This window comes from Natator depressus, chromosome 2 (assembly GCF_965152275.1).
Source record: "Natator depressus isolate rNatDep1 chromosome 2, rNatDep2.hap1, whole genome shotgun sequence".
Taxonomy (NCBI): Eukaryota; Metazoa; Chordata; order Testudines; family Cheloniidae; genus Natator; species Natator depressus.
Genome location: NC_134235.1, coordinates 248,718,646 through 248,743,630, shown reverse-complemented (window position 1 = coordinate 248,743,630; position 24,985 = coordinate 248,718,646). Strand labels below are relative to the sequence as shown.

Genomic DNA, 24,985 nt, shown 5'->3' with positions numbered 1-24,985 from the left:
AGGGCTTACCACACAGTAAAAGTGTGTAGATATGATGGTGCTCTAAGACCCGGATCCAGCAAAGCACTTAAGCAAGTGCTTGGCTTGAAGCATATAAGTAGTCTGAAATCAAGGGGACGGCTCCTTTATTTAAAGTTAAGCAATTGCTTAGATGCTTTGCTGGACTGGGACCTAAATATCTGAGAATAAAAAAAACAAACAAAAATAGATCTTGTTCACAAAGGGAGTGGCAGAGTAAGACTCATTACTTCTATCCTTTAGTTTTCTCTACTGTTGTTTGCAGCATGACCTGTCGGGAAAGGAAGCTGTTTGCATCTTTAAATTGTGGTTTCTCCCAAGTAAAATGGTTTCTCCCCCCGAAGACCACTGGTGTCCATTGAACCAATAAGGCAGTAGGAGTGAAAACTCCATCAAGGTGAATCAACTCTGTGGGAAGTTCAAAATGTTTTGTTTCTATTTCAACCCTGCTGAGGGAAAAAAATTCATTTGATGTTTTACTGACTCTCACTCCATTGCTAAAGACTTCCAAGAAAGGCTAATTCTTAGTTTCTCTACAGTTTCTTTACTGTTACTAAAAGAACAATTCACATATTTGCCTTCATTAAGTATGTAGAAAAGAAAAATTAAGAACACTGACAGCACATTCATAAGGGACAAGAGAAAATGAAGTCACTTAATTATTTAAGCGTTGCCCAGAATGAACGTCTTAGACTGACACCAAAAGCATATCTGATGGTTTCCAGGAAGTACCAAGATTTCAGTCCCATGTTGAGGAAAAGAAACACAAGATGGGAAGGAACTAGGCACCCAATGCCTGCCCTTCTCAGCCAATACAACAGCTGGATATTATTCTCAGAAAGAGGCATTTCAAATTCAGAAACACCTCCGTTTTCTGAGCCATTCCCTCTAAGTCACTTGCTACAGTGCAGTGGTAACTTTAAGAGACTTTAAAAATATATTTTAAAAATTATACATAGACATAAAGAACATGGGTATGTTGTAAGTACTTCATCTACCCGTAACTGCAGGGTAATATTGAAAATGTGAGGCTAGGATGGAAACAGGAAATGAATCAAAAGCCCCCTCCAGATGATTGGAAGGAAAATATGCTAATAATTATGGCCCAGTCTATACTAAAAAAATGACCCATTCCTGACAACAGATGTCAGTAACTGGTGCAGCTGAACCAGTGCTGGACATTACTTGCCTTTGTCTGTGTTTTCAGCTAAAATATACATAGCACCTTTGCTGACATGTTGTCAGTAACATGATTTTTTTAGCGTAGACAAGCCCAATAAGCAGCGCAAATCCATCTTGTGGGGAGAATACCAGCAGAAAATGGTGGTTAGATGTTTTCACACATCAGCATTATAAAAGAAAAAAGACATAGAATAATAGAATATCGGGGTTGGAAGGGACCTCAGGAGGTCATCTAGTCCAACCCTCTGCTCAAAGCAGGACTCATCCCCAACTAAATCATCTCAGCCAGGGCTTTGTCAAGCCTGACCTTAAAAACCTCTAAGGAAGGAGATTCTACCACCTCCCTAGGTAACGCATTCCAGTGCTTCACCACCCTCCTAGTGAAAAAGTTTTTCCTAATATCCAAGCTAAACCTCCCCCCCTGCAACTTGACACCATTACTCCTTGTTCTGTCATCTGCTACCATAGATGGCCCATCCCCTTTCTCTGGGTTTCACAGATGGTTCTTCATAGGTACAGGGAGAGGGTTGGGAGTGATTGGGTCAGAGAGACTGATGGGAGGAACATCTACTGTCCTCCATACCAATCCTACATAGATCAGGGAAGGAAGATGATAAAGCTCAAAACTGCCTTAGCTTTCCATGTTACCCTCTCTTTGATGAGGATTTATTTTAAAGGGTGAGTCTTGGAGGTAACTATGGCAGAGGTCTAAAAACGTCACTTAGCTTCCACATCAAAGTTCCTGCCTCTCCTGTTGACCTGGAATCCACGTGGATCCTGGAGGACTTGGGGGATGCTTTCCAAGGAGAGAGGTAAATTCTGCCTCCACCCCCAGAATAATCAGGAAGAAAACTTCCTCAAGGTTATTTCCTAAACTTTAGCTCCCACCCGGCTGGTTTCCCAAAAGCAAGGAGCAATTGGCCCCAGTAGTATCAGAAGAAGCTGTTTCACATGCAGGATAGTAGAGATATTGGGGGTAAAAAGCCCACAGTTGTAGCATTTCACAACACAACTTATAACTGATATTTAGGTACAGTAGCATTTCAAAGGCTGGGAGGGAAACACACTATGGATTGTACTTATTGACCTCATAAAGAGCAATCTAAATGTCAAATCCATGAGCAAAAGCAGTGAACTTTGGACAGCCAATTAACTGAACTTGCATCAATTTTACAGGAATATATATTAAGGAAGCTGATTCTTTAGAGTAATATATGTCAGGAGTTTGAGTCTAACACTGTAAAAATACAGATTGAGTTGCACACAGCTGCAAGCTGTTCATCCAGAACACCCTTTGTCAGGCTGACCCTGTCTAACTTATCCTGGCAATTTGCATAAGCTCTTGCGCTCATCACAGAGTAAGCAGTTTCACAGCAACTTGTTACCAAAATAAGAAGCAATGCAATTCTAAAACAAATCTTGGGAGAAATCAAATTCAGCTTAAAACCTGAGGAGAAGCTTTACTATACAGATCTATCATAGTTAGGAGGCCTTCATCAGAGGAGAGCTTAAATGCTGCAACATGAAACCCCAAAAACTTTTTCCATTGTATCATTAGGATACAGGAAACCAAAGCTACTTGCACCATCTTCAGGTATAAGACAGTATAGCATGCAATTTGTATACCCTTTTCGTACACAGAAAACAATCTATCCATTATCATAAGGTATGGGGCAATCTTTGTGTAGTACCCCAATCATCCTTCCAATTGAACAATATAACTAGTCTCACTTGTGATTATCAGTAGACTCATAGACTTGAAGGTCAGAAGGGACCATCGTGATCATCTAGTCTGACCTCTTGCACATTGCAGGCCACAGAACCTCACCCATTCCTGAAATAGACCCCTAACTTCTGGCTGACTTACTGAAGCCCTCAAACCATGGTTTAAAGACTTCAAGTTACAGAGAATTCACCATTTACACTAGTTTAAACCTGCAAGTGACCCGTGCCCCATGCTGCAGAGGAAGGCGAAAAACTCAGAGAGTCTCTGCCAATCTGACCTGGGGGAAAATTCCTTCCCAATCCCAAATAAGGCAATCAGGTAGACCCTGAGTATGTGGGCAAGACCTTCTACTGCTTGGGTCACAACCACTGTTGTCATAGCCTTCCCACCTAAAGTCCTGCCAGGGGAGAAAAACAAAACACAAAAACCCCCACCAAAGACCCAAACAAACACCAAAACAAAACCAGACCCCCCCACACACATCCCACCCCCAAACTGCCCTTGCAAACTCCCCTGTTCACAGCTGTTTGCTGCACTGGTGCTCCTGTTCCAGTATTGACTTCCAGAGGAAAAAATATTAATAGACTGAGGCAATTTCTTCTTCAGATGAAAGAAAGACCTTTCTAGATCAAGTCCCCTCATTCCAAAAAATACTAAGATTTGAATACATTACACTCAATTTCATTGTCATTAGAATATAGTGACTATTTTAAAAACAAAATGTTTGAAAGCCAAATAGCTCAGATTTAAGGTTCTGCAAACAACCTTAACTTTGATTCAGTATCTTCTCACCCTGTCTACCATGGGCCTGATTCAAAGCTCACTGATGTCGAAGAGAATCTTTCCATTGACTTCCAAGGCCTTTGAATCAGACCTCTGAGGCAGCATATTGGTGCACCATGAGTATTGTTTGTTTGTTTGTTTGTTTTTTAAATAGCCACTTTGGGTATAGGAAAGCATGATTAGAGAAAATAATCGCTGCTGCTTCTAATGACTTCAAAACACAAGATTAATGTTCCCTTTTAACGTATTAAATTCCATATAGTTACCAATGTTTACTTAAAAATATTAATAATGAATTTCAGCATCTCAACTGAGAGTCTGCACCACCTATTTCCTACTCGGTAAACTAACTGTCTTAAATTCTTCTTATATATATTCCCTCTAAAGCGAGACGCGGATCATAAACTAATGACTGTAAAGTAGAAAGAACAGAGCTTCAGATCCCAGACTGAGTTTGCAGGGCTGGCGATTAGAAAGAACAGTTTTACTTGCAAGCTGAGTAAATGTGATACGGAGTCACTGTAAAAGCAATTCCAAAAACGTCAGTTTTAAAATCACTTTTCATAGCATAGCAACAATTAAGTTAAACCTACTTATTGTCTCTTTATTCAGGTCTGGAAAACAACCTCAAATAGACTGACTCTATAATAATCCTTAGCCAGTTACAATACTTCATTTGTGTCATGTCAATCATCTTCTTTTAAAACGAAATAATCCCAGTTTATTCACTGTCTTCCTACCTAGCTCCCTCCTCTCTATTGAAAAACTTGGTTGTTCTATGATGGACTGTTTCTTGCTTACCTCTATATTTGCAAGTGACTAAAACTGGATACTGTACTCCAGATGCCAGCTAGACAGGGCTTTATAAAATGATTGCAGGACATCCTTGGATTTGGCTGATATTGGATGGGTAGGAGGTAATTCTTAGATCTGTACCATATGTAAAGTAAGAGTTTGTGGTCACTACTGGAAATGTACATGAGGTATAAATGTAGAGAGTAAAGGATGTTCTAGTACATAGGTAGAAGATGGATACTGATACAGTCAATAATTTGTGGAACCTTGATCCAAAACTTGAACTTTCTGGGTTTCAAACCTATGCTTTTTAAAACAATATTCCAATAATGTGGTTTTAAATTTTAGTCTTAGCTCTTTAAAGACAATTGTCTGGAAACTTCATATTTTAACAAAGTTATTTAAAAACACTCATATGAATATCTGATACAAATTGTGTTGGGGTTTTGGATTTTTTTGATTTTTACTTTCATACGCTTCTTGAAACTGAGCAGTTTACTTGACTGAAACGTACAAACTTCATCCAGAAGGAACTCCAGCTAGAAAATGAGGGGAAGCATAGTGAACGCAGGTCTCTCATGTTCCTTTGTACAGGAAAAGGCACAGTGACAGACGCTGAGCTCTAACAATCAGTCTACAGAGTCGCTAGCAACCGAACAAAACTGCTGCAGTCACATGCAGGAAAATATTTTCCCTCTCATGGCACAAACTTTTTTTAGAGCAGAATCAATAGGTTATTACTGAAAACACCACTAAGGTAAGCCAGCAGAGAATCAGACAGAGAGGAACCTTAAACATTTTAAGCCTCGTTAATCACCAAGATGTCAAAGTGCCTTTAACTTCTACCCTTACATGGGAAAGGATCCTCGGCTTCACATCTTATTCCAACCACTATTACTTATCCCATATTGCACAAGCTCAGAAACAAAGTGTGTGTGGGGGGGAGGGGGAAGAGATAAATCAAGCACTTCAAATACTGCATATGTACGCTTTAAATCAAGAACATGCAAAGGTGTCACTGCCAAGAGAAACACGGAGCACATGGATCAACATGTTAGTGTATGTTTTGAACTTTGCATGGAAGAAAGAAAAGCAGAAGACTGGCTACATAATTTTCCAGGGTGGTGGGAAATTATTATTTCACAGATTCTCTTGTAAAGCAATAATCCAAAATTTAAAGTTTTATTAGGTTCTTTTTTCAGCTGCAGACTAGATTACATGAAGATTTGCTACATGACCAACAAGGGAAAGGTGCAGTGCATCATTAGCACCAATTTAGAGATACATCATGATCAAAATCCCAGTTCAATAAGCACATGCTTGAGTGTGCTTTGCTGCACTGGAGCCCTCACTAACGTAGGCCATTCCAGGTTGCCCATCACCAGAGTAATGCAGTACTGATCTTATATGGTTGGTTTGAATACGTTTTCTAAGAAATCCCCTCATTCAGACAACGAAGTTGAAGTGATAAAGGCTTTGTTTTGGATATGGTTTAATAAATTATATTAGTGTTTCATAATCCATAAACCATTCTTTATTTACTGAGAAGGAGCATTCACAAGATTTAATTATAAAAAGCCCCAAAAGATCACTGTTGTTTATCAGGTGCCACAAAATTCCTGAAGCCTTGGAAAGGCACTTTTAAAAGAAATGACATAAAAATAAATGTAGTAAGTCGTAAGCATGCAATTCCTATGTAGATATAATATCTATCAAAAAGTGGGGGAGAATGGAGGGAGGGGCAGGTATCTATTTAAGTCTCTTTTAGAAGAGAACTTAGGGAAGGGAACATCACCTGGAATAAAAGTAACATTCTATCTTGTAGCTATTGAAGGGCAAAAGTTACTGGTGTATGCACTTGAATCAACATCACTCATTCTCCGAGAGGAGGCTATTCCTGCGCTAAAAAAATAAACAGTATGACTGCTGCAATGATTTCTCTCCCAGGAAGGTCACGGATGTCTCCTGTTGGCTCAAAAATATGGCAAGAGAGCCTGTTCCTATTCCTGGCTCTGCTATATATCAACATGACCCTAACTCGGTGTTTTTGCTGCGTGTTGAGGGATCCTTTTGCTTAATATTCTGATGGATAGGTTAATCTGGCTAGGATCAGACTTCACCTTCCAACCCTGCTCAGGAGCATAACTAGGCAGCACCTAAATAATCAAAGTGTCACTGGCGTACTTTGCTATGCAATACATATTATTATTAATTATTATTATTCTGGCAGGATGAAATTCTCCCATGTGCAGTGAGCTAGCATAAAGCCTATGCAGCACTTAAGACACACTCAAAACCACAAAATAAGGCTAAAATGGGATTTAAATGGTGCATGAGCTTTGAGGAGGGGCTGAAAAAACAGCCTATTAGGAAACCTGTTTGAACTTTAACTATGGAAGTTAACTATGCCCGTGATTGATCTGGCTAAACTGGATATATCATCTCTAATTGTGTGTAATACAAATTGGACTCCCTTCAAAACACCTCCTTCTCTAGGTTTCAGTCTCTGAGAAGTGGTTCAGTGTGGTGAAGGGACTGGTAAAGATCTTATTTCAATTGACTCTGCAGAATGTCTTGCCAAATATAACCATAAATCCTCTACCACTCTGTGGGCCTGCGCATGCACCCACATACATGTGAGACTATGTGTGTGTAGAAGTCACCACAAAGTTGCTTATTCTGGTTAGAATAAATATTTCCCAGAATTCTGTTCAAGTAAAAAAAAATTTTAAAGGTCCCTTATGATTCCTATGGATCAAAGAAGATTATCAGTACATTATATGCAATACACATTAGCCAAACACAGCTATAGGCATCAATACTACTGCACCTGTGCACCTATATAGGATTTTAGTTCTTCCATTCACACAAACCAAAACACAGACAATCCAAACAGTCAACCAATTCCAACTATTCCTAATAATAATAAGCAGAGGAAACTTGAGCATTTTCTCTTCTGTGATTCACCTGTAAATCTGTCCGTTTCCTAGAGCATATGAGCTGTGTGAGCTCTAACTCTTTACTTATATTATTAGATTTTAAAAAGTACAAGTAAATTCTTTCCTCGACAAATAAGTTATTCAAGTGGCTCATTAGGTAACGGGAGCACAAACTACTGAAGAGGCACAATCTATGTGTGATAAATAGTAGTCAGTTGTGCTGAATCACACCGGTTGAAGTACCTAATGGTTTCAGATGGATGAGCCTAAATATCCTCTCCATTGTCATCAGATCAGGAATGCATGTCATTTTCCTCTGTCTGGTAAGGATAATTTGTTCTATAATAGCATAAACAACATCGGTAAAGTAACTGCTGAAATTCTCTAGGTGGTTAATGAAGCAAAACCTCTCTCATTCTGAGTTAAGTTCACCCTGTGCAGAGGGCCATCACTTATGCCATGTACCACTTCAGTTCCACTTAGATCCCATGGATGAAATCCCTGGCGCACTGAAGTCAGTGGCAAAATTCCCATCGACTTCAATGGTGTCAGGATTTCATCCAAAGCCTTAAATATGACTCATGTGCTGGATCGCTGCCCAGGGCTAGATTTGTTGATTTGCTTGTAGGAGTCTCATGGTCACTTTGTACAGGACAGTTAGTGTGCAAGAAACTGATAAACATCTTAAGTGAAACTGATGAAAAACAGCATGTGCCCCATCCGCACTTACTTTACTATAGGCAGGTAAAGAATAGGTCAAGCCCACAGGTACAGTGTATCTTCCTGAAATAACATGATCAATTTCTTACTTTTTCTTGATCTGGAGAAAAACTTCATGCCACCGGGTGAGGTAGACGGGTTAGAACTGGGAGAGGATTCTTTGGAAGAGGACCTGAAGATTCCACTGAAGCTCATTCGGCGAGGGGAGCGTGGGGGAGACTCCTGATATGGGAAGGGGAACACTGTTTTTGGTGAACCTGGGCTATGTTTAGATCTCACAGGGGCAGAAACAGGGCTGGAAGGTCGATTTTGGAGCCCTTTTGAGAAAAGGCCTTTCGAAGGGCTGCCCATATGGTAGCTCTCTTCCACCTGAGGGGGGAAAAGAAAAACAAAACATTAATTCTATCCAGTTTGTTCCCCTAAAAGTCTCAGAACCTGCCTCTGTGGGTATGTCTATACCGCAGCTGGGCGGTGGGATTCCCACTCTGGGCAGACAGGCTCTCATGGGCTCAGCTCAAGCTGGTGTGCTAAGAATAGCAGTGTTGATGTTGCAGCACGGGTAGCGGCTCAGGCTAGTCACCCAAGTCGAAGCCTGCCTGAGTCCTGGTTCCAAGCATGAGCTGCCTCCCATAGTACAATGACCACAAGTCTGTCTACCTGGCTGGGAATCAGCACCTCCAAGCTGCACTGCAGCCATACCTTGTGAAATCATTAATCTCATTACAGTGAAATGAGCAACTCTCCCAAACATTCTCAGTGCAAGTAAATATGTGCCTAAGTGTCCAAAAACAACAATCGGGGTGAAATTCACTGCTGTGTCAAGGGCCAGCATAAGGCTTAGTGGGACTGATTTGGTGAACAGGACTTGTGTGGCCCTCAGCACAGGGATCTATGTCACCCCAACTGCATAAGCTCAGACGGAAAAATATGGCAAAAAAATTCTCAAACAGTTGGGGGAGGGGGAGATTTTCTTATGAATAAAATATTTTGATCTTGAAAAGAGAGCAACAAGATTCTTGGTCTCCACACTTGCTAGCAGACACCACACATGGACAAAAGTGAGTTTAAGTGCTAGGTACATCTGTCTGAAGTGAGTTGTATTGAGTTCCAAACCCCTTGCATGCCTGTTCCGTCACTCTCACTTGCACCTGGTAAACAAAGGGTAAAAGTTTAGGCAGACAACATGCAAATCTGCCATTTTAAACAAGATCCTCTTATAAGGTGCTTAGCTACATGTTCTCCTCTAGAACTTACACTTATTTAGTGAGCAGGAGTAACATAGCAGTCAAACAGCAATGCTCTGATTACCACAGGATTAGGCTACCCCACAACTCCTGTCCTGCTCATCAATTTATACTTTATGCCAGGTCACTCGTCTCACCTGCACAATGTAGAATCATACCATAAACTTATGACCTAATCAGGGACCTGTTGTGTTGCAACTGTACAAGCACATACAATAACTCCTCGCTTAACGCTGTAGTTATCTTCCTGAAAAAAATGATACTTTAAGCGAAACAATATTAAGCAAATCCAATTTCCCCATAAGAATTAATGTAAATGGGGGGGGGGGGGTTAGGTTCCAGGGATTATTTTTTTGCCAGACAAAAGACTGTGTGTGTGGAGATGGGGTACAGGAGCAGGGGGTAGGAGCGGGGCGAGGGGGACACCCTGACATTAGCACCCCTCTTCCGCTCCCCCTCCACACCCCGCACAGCAAGCAGGAGGCTCCCTGGAGCACTTCCAAGGCAGAGGGCAGGAGCAGCACACGACAGTGGAGGGAGGAACAGCTGAACTGCCCAGCAATTGACTGCCCAGCCTGCTTGGAAGCTGCCACACAGGGAACTTAGGGGAGTGGGGAGCTGACAGGGGGGCTGCCGGGCCACCCTGGTTCCAAACCCCCACCAGCTAGCTCCAAAGGGCTGCTCTTTCTGCAAGCAGTGGACAAAGCAGGCGGCTGCCAAACAACGTTATAAGGGCGCATTGCACAACTTTAAACGAGCATGTTCTCTAACTGATCAGCTATGTAACAACAAAACAATGTTAACCGGGATGACTTTAAGTGAGGAGTTACTGTACAAAACTACAGTCCAGGCCCTGAGGAGTTTATAATCAAAGATGACAAGCAACCTATGGTGGGTGTAGGGAAAGAAGTACAATCAATCAGACTTACACATTGTTATACAAACGTATTCATTTTTATATGAATATAAACACTCAGCTATCTCTGACTCCCCCATAATCTTTTCATGTAGGCTTCATGGAAAAAGTGGGAGGTTCTATAGTTTTGACAGAACAGAACTATTTGTACTAATTCTATGCGTAGCACTACATAATGGACCTGACCATTTCCTTTCTACAGAAAAGAAGGATGATCTTATGGTTAAGGAACTTGACTGGGACTTCCCAGCTCTGTCACAGACTCCTTGTGTGTCCTTGAGAAATTCACTTTCTTTCAGTGCATGAGTTCTGCCCCCCATCTATATCATGAGAATACTTCCTTTAGTTAGACTGTAAGACAATGGTGCCCAAACTTTTCCTCGTGTGCCCGCCCCCCCCCTTACCAGTAATGAAATGTGTCCATGCCCCCCTGGCCTGGGAGCAGAGTCATGGCTGGGCTGCGGCTGGGGCCAGGAGCAGAGCCGCAGCCGGGAGCCAAGAGTGGGGCCTGGCGGCCAAGAGCCGGTAGTAGGGGCCGGAGCGGAACTGGGGGGGCAAAGCAGGGCTAGGTGGCACTCCCTCCCTGGCCCCCTGCTCTTTGGGGCTCGCCCAGGCCCCACTGCGCTCCACTGGACATTCTTCCATGCCCCCGGGGGGGGTTCCCCACAGTTTGGGGACCACTGCTGTAAGCCCTCTGGGGCAAACACCATTTCTGTTATCTGTTTGTATAGCACGAAGGGCTTGATCCTTGATCCTGCAGGCACTACCACAATATAAATAAAAACTGTACTTAGTATACTATGTAAACATCTTCAAAGTAGTAACATTTTTTAAAGCTAGTGCTAATTTTACAGAAATATTACAATGCAATTCATATGACTAAACTGACTGAAATTACTGCCACATAGCTTTTGCTCACAAGTATATCTTCTGAAACAGCCAATTAACATGAGAAGCTGATATTCACAGCATGTCCGGAGAATACTGCAAATTAAATTTGGTTATGGCCAAAGACATTAACTGGAAGTGAGGGTAAGAGGCACAGTTCTATAAATTTGAGTCCATCATCACTCATAACCACAAAGCCGCAATTATTACAATTTTAGAACACTTGCAAGTGGGTAATTTCACTTATATCTTACCTAAATGACAAGTCCATTAAGAATGTAAAACAGTGAAGCGTCAGTAATTTCGTGTGTGTCACCTTTATTAGTTCCTCCCCCCCTGCCCCAAAGACTTATCTAGCAATATCAAAACAATGATAAAAGATACAGTTTTAAGTGTTAGTTTATAGTACAGGACCTTCCTGTGCTAATGCATCTACAGAAATTTGGGGGCAAAAATATCGAAGTTTAGACATTTCTTAAGTAACTTATCAATTTACCCTGTTTAAATATTAGTCAGATATGAAAGAAAATTGTTCTGAAATACGATTCAGAAGCAGCAGTACGTTTTATTCACTTGGATCACCACCATTTCTCTTACTCATGTCAAACAGCTGAATTAGTAGCGGAGCACCAGGGGGAGAAGCAGAACATTTTAAGTGCATGTTACTAAATGAAAGGAAATTACTGCAATGAATTCTTTCATAACAGCACTGCATACTCACTACATACATGTCACTCCATCACAGGGGGATAGAAGCCTGTTAATTGTCTTTGGGCAGTAGAATAGTACTTCTTCTTAGAATATCTTAGTAGATTTCCAAAAAGGAGGAGTCATTTATATAAATAAGAACAGCTGCAACAATTTAGCCTTGCTAGTATAAGTCACAAGTCACTATCAATCTCCACGCTTCAAGGCACAAAAGCATCACCAGCTGGAGTCAGGAAGAAATTTCTCCCATGGTATAGAATGGAATAGTCTGATGCATTTGTGAGGTTATTTCTCCTTCTGAAGCATCCAGCACTGGCTACTGTTGAAGACAGGATACAAGACAAGATAAATCATTTTTCTTATTCTTTATGTTTCTTGCAGTATACTTTCAAAGTCAAGTATGAATCTAACTCCCATTTGTGCCTTTGACAAATCTGTCTGGCTGTGATGCAGATGTAATAAAAACGTCACTCTCCAGATTCTCTCAGTGATAACCCTCTCACATTATTGTATGTTGGTGCAGGAAAACAAGCACAGTGTGAATCAGATAGGTCTATATGCAAGCAGTACGTGACACAATGGGTCATTCAATCCAGACTGGATAAGCAGGTATTAAGAGATAAGTGATCAAAATAAACAATGGAAACACAATGTAAATTAATACGCAAGTGAGGTCTAATGAAATAAAATGAAAGAGTGTCTTAGCCAGTCAGCATGTTAAGTCAAAGAAAGATGCCAAGACCAAACACCTAATTGAAGAAGGGAAAGCTTCCTGCACTGCTGAGTTGGGGAAGAGCATATATTCACAGGGATTTTAAGATCCAGGTTTAAGCTTAGGGTCCCTAAAACTTGGATTGAGGCTGTGAGTATTGGTAAGGATGGAGAGAGGAGGCTGTGTGATACATTGCTCACTAATACCATGCAGACCCTATTCTGCTTTTTGCATGATATGTAAAATGGTCATTAAAGATTCCCTCGCACAGGGGTGGCCAAACTGCGGCTCTTTTACAAGTGCGGCTCATGGAACCCCTGCAATGCTCCCCCATTCTCCATCTACCAGACTGGGAGGGGGAGCTTGGGACCTCTGCCTTGCAGCCGGCTGGTGGGGTACGGACTTCTGCCCATCAGGGAGTGGGATCTCGAGGCTTCAGCCCTGCAGGATGCTCCTTCTGGGGCTCAGGGCTTCAGCAGGAGCTGGGCTGATTCCCCGAGTCCTGTTAGGCGCCTCCTCCAGGGCTGAAGCCCCAAGCCCTAGCCACCGCCAGGTGTGCCCTGGCTCTCGAACTTCTGATGACTGTTGTATGTGGCTCGGAGGGCCAGTAAGTTTGGCCACCCCTGCCCTAGCACTTTTCACTGGAGCTGTTAACCTGGGCACCCTAGCTAAAATTCAGCCCAGGTAACTGCACCCTGCCTAACAAACTCCCACTTCTAGTTTCACCTGGATATGGTATTCTTCTTCACTTCCTGTCCTCACCTGTGGGGTGGTGTTGCAGTGCACTGTCAAGCAGATTTAATGTGTCATCCCAGAGAAGGCCACACTTCAGTGGCAATGTGATTTCTCTACTTAATATAGTTTGTAAAGTATGTTGAGTTCCTTCAGCATGAAAAAAAACACTATACAATTGTAAGATTATCTAGAAACATATAGTCATATTTCATCAGACATCCCCTCCAATCTGGTTACATCCTTCCACTCCACTGAAACTGCCCTCACCAAAGTCTTTAATGGTATCTTCCTATACTCCATCCTCCTCCTTTCTGCTGCTTTTTAAGCCACTTCTCTCGCCCTTCTCCTCAATACCCCATTCTCCCTAGATTTTCAGGGCAATGTTCTCTTAGATCCCCCTGTCCTCTTTGACCACTCTTTTAGTGTCCAACACAGCTCTGTTGTTGGTCCTCACGTGATCTTCATCTACACCCTATCCCTGGACATCTTCATCTAGAGACACAGATTAAACTATCATCTCTATGTTGAGGACTCCATACTTCTCCACACCTGATCTTGGAGCCAAATCCCACACCTTGGAGCCTCTAGATTTCTGTTGGATGATTCACTGACCACTCAAGTTTATACAGCCAAGAAAAAGTTCAATCTGTTCTCCTAACCTAATATCATTTCCCCCATTCTCCATCACTGCTAACACTACTCAACATCCTCCTCTTCATCTTCAATCCTGCCTCTTATTCCTCCCTCACATCCAAATCTCGTGGCTTTCTTTCCTCAATTTCTTACTGAAAATCTGATTCTTCCTTTCTGTCCCAAAAGCTAAGGCACTTGTCTGAACTTTGGTCTTGAGGACTGCAAAGTACTCTTCTCTGGCCTCCTGGATATACATACCACTTGTCTAAAATCTATCGAAAACACTCCTGCCAAAATGACCCCTCTCACCAGCCATCTGACAATGAGTTCAAAGGAATTTTTGGTGCCCAGTACCTCTGAAAATTCAGTCAACTTTGATTCAACTTCCGATAATGGATTTAGATGCTTATCGGTACTCTAAGGTTTGAAAATATTGACTTATTCCCAGACTAGAAATGGGCTCAAACTAATATCCTGGTTTTGAACACTCCTGAATTTAGGGGACATTTTGATTTGAAATTTGTGCCTTGAGCCCAGCTCCTATTAAATACTCCTGTACTGCCCTCCCCTTTTTCCATTCAAAGGGGCTAGGATGTTTATGGAACATTTGGGTTTTGTTATCCCTCTCTTTCAGTGAGTTATTTGACCTTAATTATGCTTCTATGCTGAAAAAAATGAAGGCAGATTAACAGAAAAGGAATCTCCTTCCACTCTCCTTGATGGGGAGAATAAATGTAATTAGAGAGAATACACTAGCTAGAAGTCTGTACTTATTTCCTGCCCTTCCAGTGAATCTCAATAAGAGGCTCTTTGATAAACTTAATTGGATGATTTCCTCATTCCGGTGGAACAAAAGAGCTCATAGAATCAGAAGAGCTGGCTTGATTAGACCAGAAGATAATGGAGGGTTTGCATTCCCATGCAGCATGTGGTTATGCTCTGCACTATTACTTTCCTTGATTCTGTATGAGTTACAGCAAGGAGATGATAAAGCATCCTACAGAATCAGAGAGATGTCACTTTCCTAAAATAAAATAGGATACAACCAACTTGGCTGACCTGGTAGCCTAGTGAGAGTGCTCTGCGCGTCCATGTGAATGACCTGGGTTACGTTTCTGATCTCAGTTCCCAGAGCCAGTAGGGGCTGGAAGTACTTTAGAGGCTGAGGCCATGCTACACTCCAGGTGCTAGTACAGCAAACCTACAGCACTGCAGCTGTGCCACTGTACACATTCCTACAATAATGGAAGAGGTTTTTCCATGGGTGAAGTTAATCTACCTCTTCAAGCAGCAGTAGTGAGGTCAATGGAAAAAATTTTTTATTGACCAAGCCATAGCTACACTGGGGGTTAACTATGAAGCTCACGGGTGTGAATTTTTTGCACTCCTGGGTGACGTAGCTAGGCCAATCTAAATTGTAAGCATAAACCAGGCCTGGGTGCTCAGCACTCATGGGAAAAGAAGTGCCCATGATTAATACAGACCCCTTGGGGGCACTCCTTAAATGGAGTCTCATCCATTCTTCTTCAGCTGACTTGATGGGGACTGCAGCATAGGGTATCAATGGGTGAGAGAAAAATGAGTAAATCCCCTAGGTTCAATAAGAGATGGACAGGAGAGACAATAAGTGGTAAGCACATTAATTATTAATGACCCTCTATGCCCAGCACACAGAGGGTTAGAAAATGGAAAACTCCCCAGGGAAGGACAGGAAGGGACAGAACGTTAGAAATTTCTCTTTAAATGAGATACATTCTGTAGAATGGGAGACCATCACCGGAAAGAGCTGGAGGAGAGAGGACCCTGGACTCCCTGAAGGACACTAAGACCCAAAGCGCTCTCTGGAGGGGTAAGAAAACTGAGGGAGGGTCTTGCATGCAGGGATGGGTGGGAGTACCCACCTGGGCGGTGCTCTGGGAAACGCCTGCTTAAGCTAGTAGGGACACTCGAGAGATCAGCACTAGCACTGGGGCCTAGGGCAGCTGAACTGTGGGATCCCACATCCCAATAAGGGGGAACAAGAGAAAGGTTCTGTTCCCCAGGAGTGTGCCAGAGAGGTCAGGTTAAGACAGTGTCAGAATACTGCCTACACCAGGGATCTCAAACTCAAATCACTACGAGGGCCACATGAGGACTAGTACATTGGCCCAAGGGCCGCATTACTGACACCTTTACATATAAAGATACAAAAGCCCCCCCCCCCCCCCCGCCTCTGCCCCTGGCCCCACTCCACCCCTTCCATGAGGCCCTGCCCCTGCCCCGCCCCCATTCCAACACCTTCCCCAAATCCCTGCCCCTGCCCTGCCTCTTCTCTGCCTCCTCCTCCACAGGTGTTTGGTGGTGGGAAGCGCCTGGAGGTAGGCAGAGGAATGGGGACGCGGCACGCTGTGGGGGCGGCAGGCTGAGGGGAGCTTGGCGGCAGCAGGAAATAACTCCAGGGGGGTGGGGAGCTGGGTGGGCTGCAGCAAATAACTCTGTAGGCCACACGCGGCCCACGTGTTTGAGACCCCTGGCCTACACCCACTGGGCTTAAAGGAAACTGGGATCCAAGGGTTGGGTCCGATACAGCAGACTTATGTCTGACCACCAGAGGAAGCCTGTCAACTGTGACTGCTTTGCTCTTCCTACCAGCATCACAACACTCTTGCCTGCATTCAGTTTCAGCTAACTACTCCTCTCTTGGAGATGGTGTTCATAGATTCTAAGGACAGAAGGGTGATCACCTAGTCTGACCCCTGTATAACACAGGCCATAGAACTTCCCTGAATTAATTCCTGTTTGAACTAGAGAATATTTTTTAGAAAAAACACTCCATCTTGATGTTTAAAATTGTAAGTGATGGAGAATCCACTACAGCCCTTGGTAAGTTATTCCAATGCTTAACATAACAATCACTATTAACATTTTGCATTTTATTTCTAGTCTGAATTTGTCTAGCTTTAACTTCCAGCCATTGGATCTTGTTATACTTTGGTCTGTTAGACTGGATTGTGCTCTATTATCAAATTTCGGTTCCCCATTTAGGTACTTATAGACTGTGGTCATCACTTATCCTTCGCTATTGTTAAGCTGAACAGATGGAGCTCCTTGAGTCTTTCACTATAAGGAATGTTTTCCAATCAGTCTCACAGCTCCTCTCTGAACTCTCTCCAATTTATTAACATCTTTCCTGAACTGTGGATACCAGCACTGGACATGGTATTGCAGTAGCAGTTGCATCAGTGCCAAATACAGAAGTATTGTAACCTCCCTATTCCTCATCCAGATTGCATATCCAAGGATAGCATTAGCCTTTTTGGCCACAGTGTAGCACTGGGAGTTCATGTTCAACTGACTATCCACCATGACCCAAGTCCTTTTCAGAGCCACTGCTTGCACTGTATGGCCTACATTCTTTGTTCTGAGATGAATGACCTTACATTTGGACATATTAAAATGCCTACTGTTTGCTTATACCCAACTTTCTAAGCAATTCAGATCGCTCTATATTGGTGACCTGTCCTCTTCATTATTTACCACTCCCCCAAACTATGTGCCATTTACAAACCTTATCAGCAATGATTTTATGTTTTCCTCCAGATCATTAATAAAAATACTAAATAGCATAATGCTAAGAACTGATCCCTGTGGGACTCCACTGTAAACAAACCTGCTTGATGATGATTCCCCATTTAAAATTATATTCTGAAACCTATCAGTTACCCAGTTTTTAATCAGTTCAATATGTGAAACATTAATTTTGCATCATTCTAGTTTTGTAATCAAAATATTCTGTGGTACCAAGTCAAATGCCTTGTGGAAGTCTGAGAATATTACCTGAACACACACAGCTTTTTCAACCACCCTTGTAATTTCATAAAAAAATATCAAGTTAGTTTGACAGGATCTATTTTACAATAGCCCATGCTGATTGGCATTAATTATATTACCCTCCTTTAATTCTTTATTAATTGAGTCCAGTATCAGCCATTGCATTATTTGCCTGGGATCAATGTCAGGCTAACAGGGTTATAATTACCCAGGTTATCTTGGTTACCCTTTTAAAATACTGGCACATTAGTTTTCTTGCACTCATCTAGAACTTCTCCAGTGTTCTAAGACTTAGCAAATATTATCATTAATGGTCCAGCAAGCTCCTTGGTCAGCTCTTTTAAAACTCTTGGATGCAAATTAACCAGACTATAAGATTTAAAAATATATAGCTTTAGTACTGCTATTTAATATCCTCCTTAGTTACAGTTGGAATGGAAAGTACTTCATCATCATCATCATCTTCCTAAATATAGAACAAATATTTATTGAACATTTCTGCCCTTTCTGCATTATTATTGACAGTTCTACCATTTCCATCTAGTAATGGACCAACACCATTGTTAGGATTCCTTTTGCTCTTAATATACGTAAATCCCCTCTTCTTATCCATAACTCTGTTGGCCATTAATTTTTTCTTGTGTCCTCTTTTGCCTCCCATATTAATTTTCTACAGTTCCTAGCTTCTGAGTTATATTCATTACTAAGGATCTGATTTAGTCATGGAGGTCATGGCAGTCATGGATTCTGTGACTTTACTGGACCTCCATGACTTTTTCGGTTTCAGCTGTCAGCGGCTGAAGCCTGGGCTGGAGCTGGGGCTGTGCGCCCTCCCTCCCCCCACAGTTGTGTGCCCCTGTCCCACAGCTGGGGCTAGAGCTGGGACTGTGCACCACTTTCCCCCTGCCCTGGAGCGAGGTCTGTGCATCCCACTCCCTCCCTGCAGCTTCAGCCGCGGCTGGAGTTGGGGCTGCATGCCCCTGCCCTGCAGCTGGTGCTGGACCCGAGACTGTGCGCCCCTCCCCACCCTTGTGGCTTCAGCTGGGACTGTGCACCCCTGCCCCATGGCTGCCCTCCCCCACAGCTACGGCTGGGGCCAGAGCCAGGGCTGTGCCCCCCCACATCCCCCATGGCTGCGGCCAGGGCTGCGTACCCCCACCTTCCAGGTCTGTGGCTGGGAGCCAAGGCTATTGCCCCCCCCCACCGCCCCAACAAAGGCGGTGGGGCTCAGGTTGTCAGTCCAACCCTATGGGGCTCCAGCTGTCATTCCTCCCCCCACCCTAACCCTGCCCCCCCAGTTTATTTTTAGTGACGTCATACACAGGTCACGAGCTCCCATGAATTTTGTTTGTTGCTCATGACCTGCCCTTGACTATTACTAAAAATAACCCTGACACAATCTTAACCTTATTCATTGCTATAACTTCCCCTTTCTTCCATGTGTTTTACAGGTATTTTTGAAATGTTTAAAGCTGCTTTCACTTCCCCTTTAAGCCAAGTTTTTTGTATTGTTTTATTTTTTAAACCAGCAGGGCCTACTTACTTCATTGTGGCTTTTTCGACACCTAGTAACGTTCCAAATTCTCATTCATTTTAATTATCCAAGAATGCACATCTTACTGGTTTGGACTTTATTCTGTTTGCACATAACAAATGTAATCAAGTCTTTCTGATCCCTTTTACCTAAGGTACCACTATTTTTTAGTTCTGTGATCAATTCCCCTTTATCTGTCAAGATAAGGTCTAACATAGAAGCCCCCTTTGTTGGATGCAATACTTTGTGAGTTAAGGAATTGTCTTCTATAGCTTTTCGAAATTATAAGGATATATTAGAACTGGAAGCATGAGAGAATATGTTGCTCAGATTGAAGTCCCTCATGATAATGCATTTTTTTTTTCTCCCTTACACATTACAGATAGGGCTTAACAAGCTGATCTCCTATTCTCTAGTGTGATTTGGTGGTCTGTAGCAGATGCCAACTGGTATCCCATCTTGTACTTTATCTGTCAGAATATTAATCCATATGCATTCAAGATCATTTGCTTCCAATTTGCCAGTGGAAACAAGAAACGCTATATTGGACAGTATGTCACTCCCCATCCCCATTGCCCACTCAATCCTTCCTGAATAGACCATAACCATTATCTCACATTCCAATTGTGTGAATCTTTGCACCAGATTTCAGGAATGCCAACTAGGTCAAGTTTATGCTCATAAATGAGCAATTCCAATTCTAACAATAGTGTTTACGTCTTATGTAAAGTCAGGTTAACTTCAGTACCCGAAAAGATAATGGAGCAAATAATTTGCAAACACCTAGAAGATAATAAGGTAATAAGTAACAGTCAGCATGGATTTGTCAAGAACAAATCATGTCAAACCAACCTAATAGCTCTGTTTGACAGGGTAACAAGCCTTGTGGACAGCGGGGAAGCAGTAGAGGTGATATATCTTGACTTCAGTAAGGCTTCTGATACTGTCTCAAGTGACGTTCTCATAAACTAAGGAAATACAACCTAGATGGAGCTACTATACGGTAAGTGCATAACTGGTTGAAAAACCGTTCCCAGAGAGTACAGTAACTCCTCACAGAACGTCGTCCCGCTTAACGTTGTTATGTCACTGATCTATTAGAGAACGTGCTCGTTTAAAGTTGTGCAATGCTCCCTTACAACGTTGTTTGGCAGCCTCCTGCTTTGTACACTGCTTGCAGAAAGAGCAGCCCGTTGGAGCAAGCTGGTGCGGGCTTGGAACCAGGGTGGGCCGGCAGCCCCCCCATCAGCTCCCCTAAATTCGCTGCATGGCAGCCATGCAGCCGGCAATCAATTGCCAGGCATTCAGGTGTCCCTCCCCCAACTGCCATGCGCTGCTCCTGCCCTCTGCCTTGGAGCTGCTCCCGGGAGCCTCCTGCTTGCTGTGCAGGGGATGGGGGGAAAGAGGGGTGTTGATGTCAGGGTGTCCCCTTCCACCCGCTCCTGTATCCCATCTCTACAGAGCAGGGGAGGGACATGACAGGAGACAGGGCTCAGGATGGAAGAAGTTTGCGGGCAGCAGATGCTGTCTCAACTTTCTGATCTACTTAAAAAGGCAGTGTACTTAGAGTGGGGTCAGCGTACTTAGAAAGGCAAAGCGCTTCTCTCTTTCTCTCTCTCTCTCACACACACACACACACACACACACACACACGGTGTGTGTCTCTGTCTTACACACACATGCACCGCCCCCCCAGCACTTTGGAAAGTGGAGGAACTGGTGTGCTCTCGTGGGATAGCGTTGGTTTATCATGTTCAGTTTCCACACGGAATGTTTGCAGCCACTGCCACGCATCTATTGTGTCTCCTCCCTCCACTTGTGCTGCCTTGTAGAGTGTGAGGCTACAACAACTACGTGTTAACCCTTGAGGGCTCAGCAGAGTGCTAGTTCATCATTTAGCATTCCCTGGGAAATATCCCACCCTTTGACTTCACCACCTCAACCAAGCTTCACAACCATAATTGCTGTGTACAGTATTAAATTGTTTGTTTAAAACTTATGCTCTGTGTGTGTGTGTATGTGTATAATGACTTTTGTCTGGCGAAAAAAATTTCCCTGGAACCTGGCCCCCACACATTTACATTAATTCTTATGGGGAAATTGGATTCGCTTAACCTTGTTTCGCTTAAAGTAGCATTTTTCAGGAACATAACTACAGTAACTCCTCACTTAATGTTGCAATCAGTGATTCACAGTCAAGCTGGAAGGGCATATCAAGTGGGGTCTTGCAGGGATCAGTTCTGGGTCTGGTTCTGTTCAATATCTTCATCAATGATTTAGATAATGGCATAGAGAGAACACTTACAAAGTTTGCAAACGATACCAAGCTGGGAGGGGATGCAAGTGCTTTGAAGGACAGGATTAAAATTCAAAATGATCTGGACAAACCGGAGAAATGGTCTGAAGTAAATAGGATGAAATCAATAAGGACAAAAGAAAAGTATTCCACTTAGGAAGGAACAATCAGTTGCACACATGCAAAATGGGAAATGACTGCCTAGGAAGGAGTACTGCAGAAAGGGATCTGGGGGTCATATTGGATCAACAAGCTAAATATAAGTGAACAGTGTAACACTGTTGCAAAAACAATAATTATTCTGAGATGTATTAGCAGCAGTGTTGTAAGGAAGGCACAAGAAGTAATTCTTCCACTCTACTCCGTGCTGATTAGGCCTCAACTGGACTATTATGTCCAGTTCTGGGTGCCACACTGCAGGAAACATGTGGACAATTGGAGAAAGTCCAAAGAAGAGCAAGAAAAATGATTAAAGGTCTAGCAAACATGACCTGTGAGGGAAGACTGAAAAAACTGGAGAAGAGAAGACTAATAACCGTTTTCAAGTACATAAAAGCTTGTTATTAGGAGAAGGGAGGTAAATTGTTCTTGTTAATCTCCGAGGATAGGACAAGGACAAGAAGCAATGGGCTTAAATTGCAGCAAAGGCAGTACAGGTTGGACATTAGGAAAAATTTCCTGTCAGGATAGTTAAGCACTGGAATAAGTTGTCTAGGGAGGTTCTGGATTCTCCATTATTGGAGATTTTTAAGAGCAGGTTAGACAAACACCAGTCAGGCATGATCTAGGTGCAGGGGACTGGACTAGATGACCTCTCAAGGTCCCTTCCAGTCCTACAATTCTATGATTCTATATATCAGAGTATACTGCTGAGGCTTCAGTCCATGTTGTCTCTCAGTCTCACCAGCTATTTCATATAGATGTTGAATACATCAAGACTGAGCTTTGTGGGACTCCATAGGTAAGATCTCTGGAGGTGGAGGGAACTAATTGTCTTAATGATACTCTGAGTTCCATCAGAAAGGAGAACTTACATCATTTCAGGACACTCCTGGACAGGTGTATTTGGAGATCAACAGTACCAAGTTCTCCATAAGGGTCTAACAGCATGAATACTGATGTACTTTCCCCTATCTATAGACGAGGGAGAACATTCACCCAATCAACAAGTGCTGCTTCGGTAGCATGTCACACCAGAAGCTAACATGAGAAGGGTCTCCAAGCAGTCAAACTATAGTCCCTGCCCTGAGCAGTAAAGGAGAAAGCTGAGCTGAGATTAACTCCTTGTTCACATGGCACCAGACAGTGAGGAGAGGAAGGATGGTTATAGCTTATTATTATTATTAAGTTTAAGCAATTAAGGTACTGGAAGGGACTCAGGATATCTACGTTCTATTCCTAGCTCTGCCACAGACTTCTTGTGTGTTCTTGGGCAAAGCATTTTCAGTCCTTCAGTTCACTATTTGTACAATAAGGATACTACTTCCCTGCCTGAAAGGGATATTAGGATGATATATTCATTAATGATTGTGAGCTGCTCAGATATTATAGTGATGAGCACCACAGGAAACACTTACAAATACATTTTCTAAAAGTGCCTTTCCACCCTTTCCCAAGGAAGAACAGTCAAATTTAATGATAAACTTTAAAAGCAGATGATAGTGAGATCTTGTGGACTACTCACCTTTAACTCACTCTATAACCTAGACAGTGAAGGGATTTAAGTATGAAAAGATAGACATCTCTGATTTACTGCAGGTCTCCAAAATGACTGGGACATGGGAAACAGACCCTATATATGAAGGAGTCACTTCTTTTTGCATGTGCAAGTCAGATGGGTCAGACTGTGATTTCAACCTTGGAGAAGGGAGAACGACTTTACCTGAAGTAAATACTAATTTGAATTGTATGTTTGCTTATCTTCAGCAAAGGCTGACTTACATTTTTATTTAGAATTATATAACATACTACTGACTGATGCTAGGACTAATTCAGTTATGGGAGAAACCTCATCCTTCATGCTCATGAAGTGCATGATAACAGGTAGGATAAAATGCACGTAATGGATTTTAACATATGGTTTATTTCCTGTCGGAGATTGGGCATAGTCAGCTGATCTCATTCCATTTTGGAGCACAGGCTGAACACAGCTTGAAGTCGAATATTAGGAAGCACTGAAGGTTCTAGACTTCAATCAAAAAATTAGCCAGTTTACAAAAGAAATTTCATACCTCTTCAGTGGTACGAATCCTACAGCCCAATCCTACAGCTGTGCCATGCATAGAATTTGAAGTCAATGGCAGTTCTGCAGGCTGAGTGACTGCAGAACAGAGCTGGGCCCAAGTGTTCAAAAAATATCTTTACTGGAGCTACCGAAAGAAGAGGTGGTTGCTGGGAAACATTGTTTCAGCTCTTCCCAAGAAAGTCACTGGTCAGAATGACATCACAAAACTGGTAGGAAAAATTCAGGCATCTCCAAAATGTCAAAGGAGGACTTCAAAGAGGCACCACACAGCCTTGGGAACGAGTAAGACCACAAGAGAAAATCAGGTATATATATATATTTTTTTTAACAATTGACCCTCATATAGTTTTCCCATCATCAAGAGAAAATAGGAGACTGTAGATGGAGAAAGCAGTTTTTAGCCAGAAATTACTGCCTTTCACCATCATAAAAATTCAGAGCAAAGATATCACACTCTTCAGTTTATGATCCACCAAATATATATATCTTTCAGTGACTTTGTACATTTTTTCCCCATCCAGTGTCTACATGAGTTCCCTTCCATCCATCTCTGACTCCTGCATCACAGTCTTAGAAGTTCGAACACAGAAAAGAACAAGGCCACTGACATTAGGATGCTGAACTACTGATGGATTGGACCGGCTTCTGACATGATTATCCTTTACTCTGAGGTGCAAAATAATAGAGAAAAAAGTGCTAACAAAAGCCAATTTATTTAAGTGTCACTTCTGGACACATATTAACTTCACTAGGGCAATATTTGTCATTTCCCCTGCCTTGAGCCACAAAATACAGACACTTTGATAGACTGTAGGAAGTCTCATTTAACCATAGAGTTAATATTCTTTGCATAAGTGTTATTGTGAGTCAGAATAGGCCGTTTTGCAGCTATAGGCTGAACTGGCACTTTTTCAGGGAGATCTACTCTTCATTCTCCAGACTAGACAGCATGGCCCCCCCCCCACACACACACACACACACACCCCCCAGACCTACTGCACTCCGAGAATAGCCATGTTGGAATGAGATCAGAATGAGTGACAGCATCTTCCAAACTCTACTGGAGCTATGAGGCCAGGACTTTGGGAGCCAGGAGACCCC

At 42.6% G+C, this 24,985-nt stretch overlaps 1 protein-coding gene across 4 annotated transcripts in view; it reads right to left on the bottom strand.

Annotated features, from left to right (window-relative positions):
- PRKAG2 (protein kinase AMP-activated non-catalytic subunit gamma 2) overlaps window positions 1-24,985 on the bottom strand; it is a 383,197-nt gene that overhangs the window by 244,077 nt on the left and 114,135 nt on the right. For all 4 annotated transcript variants that reach the window (XM_074946315.1, XM_074946314.1, XM_074946317.1 and 1 more), the window contains exon 3: window positions 8,253-8,532. In XM_074946315.1, the coding sequence (XP_074802416.1) occupies window positions 8,253-8,532 (280 nt within the window). The remainder of the gene's footprint in view (window positions 1-8,252; window positions 8,533-24,985) is intronic.